This window comes from Crotalus tigris, unplaced genomic scaffold, assembly GCF_016545835.1.
Source record: "Crotalus tigris isolate CLP2741 ecotype Arizona unplaced genomic scaffold, ASM1654583v1 scf7180000017690.20705106771:4171800, whole genome shotgun sequence".
NCBI classification, from domain to species: Eukaryota; Metazoa; Chordata; class Lepidosauria; order Squamata; family Viperidae; genus Crotalus; species Crotalus tigris.
Window position 1 is genome coordinate 2,476,233 of NW_024096569.1, and position 10,062 is coordinate 2,486,294.

General features: G+C 43.9%; 1 protein-coding gene across 1 annotated transcript; it reads right to left on the bottom strand.

Moving 5' to 3' along the window:
- Positions 1-4,128: 4,128 nt before the first annotated feature.
- On the bottom strand, positions 4,129-7,176 carry LOC120305645. Its single transcript, XM_039337821.1, has 5 exons — positions 7,140-7,176; positions 6,012-6,332; positions 5,621-5,734; positions 5,328-5,425; positions 4,129-4,404 (listed from the first exon to the last, which is right to left on the bottom strand). Exons 1-5 carry the CDS (start codon positions 7,174-7,176, stop codon positions 4,285-4,287), a joined length of 690 nt encoding a protein of 229 aa, XP_039193755.1. The 3' UTR covers positions 4,129-4,284.
- Between the last annotated feature and the right edge of the window lie 2,886 nt (positions 7,177-10,062).

Here is a 10,062-nt window from a genome sequence, read left to right on the forward strand (position 1 = left end):
AATCCCACAAAAGCCATTTGCTTTTCTCCAGGTCTTTCTTTGTCCTTCCTAGTCTCAAGATTTAACATCAAACATTCCCCTAACTGGCTCACCTGTCATGTTTATCCCCTGGCTCCAAGAAGACATGAGCCATCGGTTGCGTCTCCTTTCTTCATAACGGCAAGCAAATTCCCCTCTGTGGTTGAACGAGGCATGTAGGATTCTCAAAGAGGCCCTTTGAACACGATCTGTGGGTTCACTGGAGGGTTCCAGAAGACCTTCTTCCCTGGGGGTGATCTCCATCCCATCTTTGTAGAAATGGAAGAACTTCTCTGTGTTGCCTCCTTCCACTGAGCAGAGGAAGACCAAAGGGTCACCTTCCTTCACCTTCTGGGACAACGGATCCACCTTCAGCAGCGGGGAAGGAAGTTCACCTGCAAGAAAGGTTCACAAGGAACATATTAATGTCTCCATTAAAGCAGGGGAGTCGTCACCACCAAAATATTCCATTTGGGAGATATTTTTCCCTTTGAAGGAAAGTCCTCCTGACCATTTTCTTAGAGGAGGCGTTATTTATTTAATGATGGGTCTGCTTGTTTGGTTCACTGGATTGATTTTTGAAAGGTTTATTGTGCATTTCCATAGGTTGAGTATTAAATCTGCCTTTGATGTGAATATTTCCAGGCAATGAGTATCCATCTTACCAACAACTGAGAAGACCAACTGATTACTTTCAGGAGAACAAGACCATCCCCCAGATGATTGCCTGATCTTGCAATTACATATAATCTTTATTTGGTCAAAGTTCAGATTTTCAGTCCTGACACTGAAGGTATTGTTAGGGAGATATTCAAAATAAATTAATTTGCCAGATTGATCAGTACAGTTGAATAAGAAATTATGGGATCCCTCAGGGCTCCGTGACGCGACTCCCTCGGGGAGGGAGCAATTCAAGGGAATCTCTTCTCCTTTAATAATAAAGCTGTATGGAAGAGACGAGGACAGCCTGGGGGCTGATCGAGATGAATCTGTCTGTGAACCTGAGGAAACAAAGAGAAGACATTGAGACTTTCCTTCTGATCTCCTCCTGGAACCAAATCTCTAAAAAAGAACATCCACCCAATTTCCAGAATGGCTCCCATCCATAATCTACTCTGAGAATCCTTGACCCACTGCTTCCTCTTACAAGGACAGGAGTTGGACAAAAAGGGACCGACACTGCAAATGAAAGGTTCTCCTACCCTTCATGGCTTGGATGAAGGTCCATCCAAGATTTCATTCCTCCCTGATCTTTTAGGACTGTCTTCCTTTCTGCTCTCCTTGCTTTGCAGACCCAGCTCCCCACCCTTTCCGGGTTGGCAGCCCGGAAGGAAACGGAGGAGGAAGGAAATGCATGCATGCACGTATATAGTCAAAAGAGGCTGCTGGTGTCTGCACACATGTGCAAGTGGGGCTACTAGCAGCTGTGCAGTGGCATTAACGCCAGTGCACATGTGCAAATGGAGCCCCCAGGGCCAGTGCGACTGCTAGCACAAGTGGGGGTAGGGAATGTGCATGCACATATGCACACACCGGTCAGCTATCCTCATGGCCTGGTGGCCAGCAGGCTACGGACCAGTAGTGGGCTGCAACAAATAGTCTGGGGACTCCTGTTGTAGACAAAAAGGGACCGACACTGCAAATGAAAGGTTCTCCTACCTTTCATGGCTTGGATGAAGGTCCATCTGAGATTTCATCCCTCCCTGATCTTTCAGGACTGTCTTCCTTTCTGCTCTCTTTGCTTTGTAGACCACAGGTCCCCACGCTTTCCGGGTTGGTGGCCCAGAGGGAAAGGGAGGAGCAAGGAAATTTGTGCATGCAGGCACAAAAAGGGCTGCTAGTCCCTGCACGAATGTGCAAATGGGGCTACTAGCTGCTGTGCGGTGGTGCTAACACTGAAGCATATGTCAAATGGGGGTGCCAGTGCCCATGTGACTACTAGCACTAGTGGGGGGAGGAGTGTGCTTGCACATGTGCACACACCGGCCAGCTATCCTCACAGCCCGGTGGCCAGCAGGCTACGGACCAGTAGTGTGCTGTGGCTCACAGGTTGGGGACCCCTGTTGTAGACACCTCTCCATTTGATTGGCTCAAAGTCACTCAGCCAGTTTTCATGGACTAGAACTCATTGTCTCCCACTTTCCAGCCTGATACCTTAACCACTAGGCCAGACAGTCTCTCTGGCAATCGGACTTTGCCCACATCAAAGCAAAAAGAAGATAACAAAATGAGGGGATAAGGTTCCCTTTTGCATTTATGTTTTTCTTTGGGCGTTATAGTATTTTGTGTCAGGCGCAAAAGACTAGTCCACAGGTGAACGTCCAATTCAGTTCATTTATTGCTAAAAGCCTGTGCATAGGAATCTTGTCAGCTAGATAAGGGTTGGATAAGGGTCAATAGCACTCAAGGGAGATTGGGCTGAGTTTGCTTGTGGCTACGTAGGGTTTCAAGGCTGATAACCTTTTTAACTACCTCCAGATTCTGCCCTTCTTTCTCCTACTTCTCCTACTCTCTCTCCTTCACAAGAAACAACAATCACAGTCTACCTTTGTGTGGTCACAGAAAAACTACACAAGTATCAGTCTTACCTGCTCCCAGGTTCACCCACCAAAGAACTAGAAGAGAAAAGAAAGGAAAGTGGCTTAAACAGAACACAGATACACACACACAAACAGACACACACACACAAAACCTCAAGATCTCTGTGAAAAACTGGCAGTTTCCATTTCCGTAATGGGGCTTCCCAGAATGTAGACGAGAGAAGCCGAAGAAAAGCAAGAAAAGCAAAATGGAGGACTGAAGAGGAAAACCTTACGCAGTGAGACCTTGAAAACGGGATTAAAAACTGGTATATTTTGAGGGAAAAGAAGATTGATTTTATATTTCATATAAACGGGACCCTTTTTAAAAGAAACATCCTGACTTTAGGATGGAGATAAAAAAATATCTTGATGACCCATAGATTAAATTCATGTCAATTAAAGCGGTCACTTTGAGCCAAAGATGCTTTTTTTCAGGAGGCAACTGGACTCTCTTGTTTTTCTTCGAAGACGTTTCACTTCTCCTCCAAGAATGGTGCGAGAGGATGAACGGATTTCCAGAAAATATTCAAGACTACAGGAACCATTTGTGCTTCAGGTTCATGACCCAAACTAGGTAACATCAGGACTAGCACAGATGATGGAGGAGAAGGAGGAGGAGGAGGAGGAGGAGGAGGAGGAGGAGGAGGAGGAGGAGGAGGAGGAAGAAGAAGAAGAAGAGGAAAGGATGCAGGTGTACCATGATCTTGGCCACAGGGAAAGAAGAATATTTAGATTTAGAAGCGAGGGAGAAAGAAGAAGGAGGTCCCAAACCTGTTATCCAAATGATGGTCTCCATCTTCAGGATTCCTGAGAAGGAGGTCTCCGTCGCTCTCTTCTTCCTTCCCCAGAGAGATGAAGAGCTGCAACTTCTCCTGAGTCAGTCCTCCAACTCAACGGCCAAGGGAGGAACTGCGTCATCCCCACCGAGGACATCACACCCACGCCCTCCCAGCCCAGGACGCAGCTCGCCACCCCCCCCCCGGCCTCCTTCACCACACCAAAGCCTTTCTCTCTGCAGCAGAGAACTTCCCCCGTCCTCCTGAGCTCTCTTGTGCCCAAAGAGAATGAACAATAGAATAAAACCAATGAAATCAAATAAAAATAGCCATCCGGTGAGGTGGAGGTGTGAAAGCCAAGAAGCCATGTTGTTCTGCTCTTTTGCAAGGTCTGACACCCCACCCCACCTCTCTCGGTGTCTGACCTGATCAGCTGTGTTGCTCGTCCTCAGCCACGCATTTCCCGTAGCGGAGCCACAGACAGACAGAATAAAGCAAATGATCATCCGTTAATTGGAAAAAAAAATTATTTCTGATACATTTCTGAAACACTTCTGAAAATCGTTGCTTCTGTCTAAAACACCAGAAGGATTATCCTAATTATTTTTTCAATTTGTAACATTTTATTAGATTATAAAGTAAAATGCAAAAATACAAAAACAAAGAGCAGGACACGGTGCATTTCATCATAACTACAAGCAAATTCCCCTCTTGGTTGAATGACGCATGTAGGATTCTCAAAGAGGCACTTTGAACATGATCTGTGGGTTCACTGGAGGCTTCCAGAGGACCTTTTTCCCTGGGAGATGATCTCCATCCCATCCTTGTAGAAATGGAAGATCTTCTCTGTGTAGCCTCCTTCCACTGAGCAGAGGAAGATCAAAGGATCACCTTCCAAGAGAGTTATCTTATTTTCCTGCAATCAAGTTTATATACGGTGCCCCCTCTTCTTCCTCTTCTGTAAGTTGGTTCTTCTGAGTGGAAAAGTCCTGAACATTGCTGTAGGTGGCCTCAGAGTCCGGGGGAAACTAAGGGAAAGAGAGCACATTGTTCAAACATTCAGTTTGCCTGCAGCTCAAAAACCATGAAGAACAAGGGATTTCTCCATCATTTTGCAGCATTTTTAGAAATAAATAAGGTTGACTTGTCTTCTAGAAAGATTGCCAAGGCCATCAAAGAACAGAAGGATTGACTTTCGGCATCAGACCTGACCCGGTCTGGTTTTCTGATTCTGATGGTGATGAGATACTCCTGAGAAATCCGCAAGGACATTCCTCTAAAACCTTGCCTCCAACACTTGATTAGAGGAATCTTTGATGGCTTCTAAGATACTTAATTTTCTTAAGTATATCTTTCTCTTCCTATTCAAATTTTCGAATTTCAAGGCCATTTAATTTTACGGCCAACACATAATTTGTTATACTGAAAGCCATAAAGAGAATTATTATTTCCTATTTTTAAAGGAATATCCAGGGGTACTAAAATGCCTAAATTCTTTCATTGAAACCAAGTAAATGAAGAAACGGAGAATACGTGTTGACCAGAGATCAAAACAAATGGGATTATGGAAGGCAAATCCTGCTTGAATTTAAGATTTAAGTTCACTATCTACTAACATTGCACCAATATGCTTCAGGCCCGCTAAAGCCCATCTATATCATTCTTGTTTGTAGACAACCATAGTTGGGTGATTCCAGAGGACACCGTAAGTTATTGGTGAGGATTCCATAAACCTAGTATCACTCTCCAGTGTGACAGACCTTCCCTGTAGACCAGGGGTCTTCAAACTTGGTCCTTTTATGACTTGTGGACTTCAACTTCCAGAATTCCTCAGCCAGGCATGCTGGATAATGAATTCTGGGAGTTGAAGTCCACAAGTCATAAATGGGCCAAGTTTGAAGACCCCTGCTGTAGACACTAATTAAAGTCACCCATGAATTCCACCAGCTACCTTGACTGATGAGGGTGTTGCTGCTTGAGGCTCCATCACTGAAAGATGATTTTTCTCTATCTTTTCCATTAGTTGAAATTGTTCCTGTGATTGAGATGCTTCCATGGCAGCAATAAAAAAGGAAAAAAAACATGAAGCTACTTTCCACCACCCTTACATATCATCTTCCCATCCCTCTCATTTCCAGTTCTGCTTTTCCTTTCCTGCTTCCCCAGAGGATCTCTCAATCAACATATCCAACTACAAGAGCAACCTCTGATAAGGGAACCCTCGAACCCAAATCCTTCGCTTACTGCTCTTTTGCTTCCAGCAATAAAAGGCAATTGGAACCAGCAGAATTAGAAAAAGAATCCATCTCCGGGCATATCTCCAAACAGAATATAAACCTTGGGTCCAAACTGGTATGACTAGGAAAGAAGGAGGATGATTTAATGTTCCTTGGCAGAATATTTTTACCCTGTCCTGTTCTTGAAAGTTTAGATCCTATTTCACCTTAAAATTGAAATATTCACCTCTTATATTTGTCTCACTTCTAAACTTTTCATGGTCTTCTTCGTGGAATTAGCTTAGCAATCTCACAGAAGCCAATTGACTTTCTATAGATTTTTCTTTGTCTTTCCTAGTCTAGCCTATCATGGTGGTCTTAAGATTTAACCACATCCATCATTCCCCTAACTGGCTCACCTGTCATGTTTATCCCCTGGCTCCAAGAAGACATGAGCCATCGGTTGCTTCTTCGTTCTTCATAATGGCAAGCAAATTCCCCTCTGAGGTTGAACGAGGCATATAGGATTCTCAAAGAGGCAATTTGAACACGATCTGTGGGTTCACTGGAGGGTTCCAGAAGACCTTCTTCCCTGGGGGAGATCTCCATCCCATCCTTGTAGAAATGGAAGACCTTCTCTGCGTTGCCTCCTTCCACTGAGCAGAGGAAGACCAAAGGGTCACCTTCCTTCACCACCTGAGACAACGGATCCACATTCAGCAGTGGGGAAGGAAGTTCACCTGCAAGAAAGGTTCATAAAGAACATATTAATGTCTCCATTAAAGCAGGGGAGTCGTCACAACCAAAATATTCCATTTGGGAGATATTTTTCCCATTGAAGGAAAGTCCTCCTGACTATTTTCTTAGGGGAGGCATTATTTGTATAATGTGGCTCTGCTTGTTTGGTTCACTGGATTAATTTTTGAAAGCTTTATTGTGCGTTTTCATAGGTTGAGTATTAGAAGTGCCTTTGATGTGAATATTTATGGGCAACGAGGATCCATCTTACCTACAACTGAGAAGACCAGCTGGTTACTTTCAGGAGAAGGAGACCATTCCCCAAATGATTGCTTGATCTTGCATTTACATATAATCTTTATTTGGTAAGGGGTAAGATTTTCAGTCCTGATATTGAAGGTATTGTTAGGGAGATGTCGAAATCCAACTAATTTGCCAGATTGATCTTTACACTCGAATAAGTACTTATGGGATCCCTCAGGATTCCGTGACGCGACTCCCTCGGGGAGGGAGCAATTCAAGGGAATCTCTTCTCCTTTAATAATAAAGCTGTATGGAAGAGACGAGGACAGCCTGGGGGCTGATCGAGATGAATCTGTCTGTGAACCTGAGGAAAGAAAGAGGAGACATTGAGACTTTCCTTCTGATCTCCTCCTGGAACCAAATCTCTAGACTAGAACATCTACCCTGATTCCCAGAATGGCTCCCATCCATAATCGACTCTGAGAATCCTTGACCCACTGCTTCCTCTTGCAAGGACAGGAGTTGGACAAAAAGGGACCGACGCTGCAAATGAAAGCTTCTCCTACCCTTCATGGCTTGGATGAAGGTCCATCGAGATTTCATCCCTCCCTGATCTTTTAGGACTATCTTCCTTTTGCTCTCTTTGCTTTGTAGACCACAGGTCCCTACCTTTTCTGGGTTGGTGGCCCGGAGGGAAAGGGAGGAGCAAGGAAATTTGTTCGTGCATACGCAAAAAGGGCTGCTAGTGCCTGCAAGAATGTGCAAATGGGGCTACTAGCAGCTGTGCGGTGGCGCTAACATCCACGCACATGTGCAAATGGGGCCACCAGTGCCCATGTGACTGCTACTACCAGTGTGTGGGGGAGTGTGCTTGCACATGTGCAAACACCGGCCAGCTATCCTCACAGCCGGGTGGCCAGCAGGCTACGGACCAGTAGTGTGCTGTGGCTCACAGGTTGGGGGCCCCTGTTGTGGACATCTCTCCATTTGATTGGCTTAAAGTCACTCAGCCAGTTTTCATGGACTAGAACTCACTGTCTCCCACTTTCCAGCCTGATACCTTAACCACTAGGCCAGACTGGCTCTCTGGCAATGGGACTTTGCCCACATCGAAGAAAAAAGAAGATAAGAAAATGAGGTTCCCTTTTGCATTTATGTTTTTCTTTGGGCCTTATAGTATATTGTGTCAGGCGCAAAAGACTAGTCCACAGGTGAACTTCCAGTTCAGTTCATTTATTGCTAAAAGCCTGTGCATAGGAATCTTGTCAGCTAGATAAGGGTTGGATAAGGGTCAATAGCACTCAAGGGAGATTGGGCTGAGTTTTCTTGTGGCTACGTAGGGTTTCTAGGCTGATAACCTTTTTAACTCCCCCTCCAGATTCTGCCCTTCCTTCTCCTACTTCTCCTACTCTCTCTCCTTCACAAGAAGCAACAATTACAGTCTACCTTTGTGTGGTCACAGAAAAACTACACAAGTATCAGTCTTACCTGCTCCCAGGTTCACCCACAAAAGAACTGAAAGAGAAAAGAAATGAAAGTGGCTTAAATAGAACATATAAACATACATACAAAAAAACCCTGAAAACATTATTATTGTTATTATTATTATTATGGATCATCGCACAGTCAGCCAGATGTTCAGACTGGATTTGGCATTTTGTCTACCTATCGAGTCCTTACCCAGGACCTGGGATAGGCAGATGTGGATGTTTGATGGTATTACAGGTATCGTCGCAGGATGGAAGCAGTTCCTAATAAGGCCGCCTTTTGCAATTGACTAATAGCGAATTTGTCAATGCCAATGGTGTTCAAGTGGTGCTCCAGTTGTTTTGGGATTGCACCCAAGGAGCCTATGACTATTGGTACTACCCTTGCTTGCTTTTGCCACAGTCTTTCTATTTCTATTTGTAGGTCTTTGTATTTTGTTATCTTCTCCAGTTCTTTCTCTTCTATTCTGCTATCTCCAGGCACTGCCACGTCCACTATCCAGACTTTTTTGTCTTTCTTATCGACAATTGTTAAGTCTGGGGTGTTATGTTGCAGGTGCTTGTCTGTTTGAATTCTGAAGTCCCAGAGCAGTTTAATTTTATCATTTTCTATGACTTTCTCTATTTTATGATCCCACCAGTTTTTGCTTACAGGCAAATGATATTTTTTGCAGATCTTCCAATGCACCATTGTTGCTACTTTGTCATGCCGCTGCTTGTAATCAGTCTGTGCAATCTTCTTGCAACAGCTTACCAAGTGGTCCACTGTTTCTTCAGCTTCTTTGCATAGGCGGCACTTACTGTCTGTTGCTGTCTTCTCAATTTTGACTTTGTATGCATTTGTCCTTAAGGCTTGGTCTTGTGCAGCCAGAATTAGTCCCTCGGTCTCTTTCTTCAATTTTCCTGCTCTTAGCCATTGCCAGGTTTTATTATTATCTGCTTTCCCAGCTATTTTTTTCATGTATTGGCCATGTAGTGCTTTGTCTTCCCATGCCTCTATTCTGTTCTTCATTTGGTCTTTCTTGTAGGCCAGTTTGGTCTCTCCAGTAGTTAGTAAGCCTTCCTGATATACTAATTTCAGTGCATCTTCATCATTGTTCTTCAGATATTCTTCCAAAGCCATTTTTTCTTCTTCAACCATCTGATGTACTTGTAGCATTCCACGCCCACCTATTTGCCTTGGTAGATAAAGTCTATCAATGTCACTGCGTGGATGAAGGGCATGATTCATTGTCATTATTTTTCTGGTCTGCCTATCCATTGCTTTTAGTTCTGCTTGAGTCCAGTCCACTATTCCAGCTGTGTACCTAATGACTGGGATTGCCCAGGTGTTGATTGCCTTTATGGTATTTCCTCCATTGAGTTTGGATTTTAAGATCTTCTTCACTCTCTTGATGTATTCACCTCTAATCTTTTTCTTGACTTCAGTGTGCTTGATGTTGTCAGCTTGAAGGATACCCAAGTATTTGTAGTACTCTTCCTCATCCAGACTCTTAATGTTATTTTCGTGGGGCATCTTGATTCCTTCAGTTTTCACTATTTTTCCTTGTTTGATAGTAAGTGTGGCACATTTGTCCAAGCCAAACTCCATTACAATATCTTGGCTATATATACGGACAGTGTTGAGCAGCGATTCTATTTCAGATGATGTTTTTCCATACAGCTTCAGATCATCCATGTAAAGGAGGTGGGATAGTCTGGCAGATGTTTTTGATGTTTGATAGCCATGTCCTGAGTTATTCAGTATTGTTGACAGAGGAAACAGTGCAATAACAAATAGTAATGGTGATAATGAATCTCCTTGAAATATTCCTCTCTTGATATTAACCTCTCCCAGCTTCTCACCATTGATCTGCAACTGTGTCTTCCATTGTGCCATCGATCTTTGCACAAATTTTCTGATGTTTCTACTGACTCCTGTTATTTCTAGGCACTTTATTATCCAATCATGTGGCAGAGAGTCAAATGCCTTTTTGTAGTCAATCCATGCCACATTCAGGTT

Bases quoted from the DNA above. Each gene is read 5' to 3' on its own strand.
- LOC120305645 (XM_039337821.1), bottom strand. From the start codon at position 7,176: ATGAAATCTCGATGGACCTTCATCCAAGCCATGAAGG. The intron at 5,735-6,011 runs GTGAGCCAGTTA...CTTCTTTCCTAG, and splicing joins CCAGGGGATAAACATGACAG to TCATACCAGTTTGGACCCAA. The intron at 5,426-5,620 runs GTAAGCGAAGGA...CTGCCATGGAAG, and splicing joins TTGCTGGAAGCAAAAGAGCA to CATCTCAATCACAGGAACAA.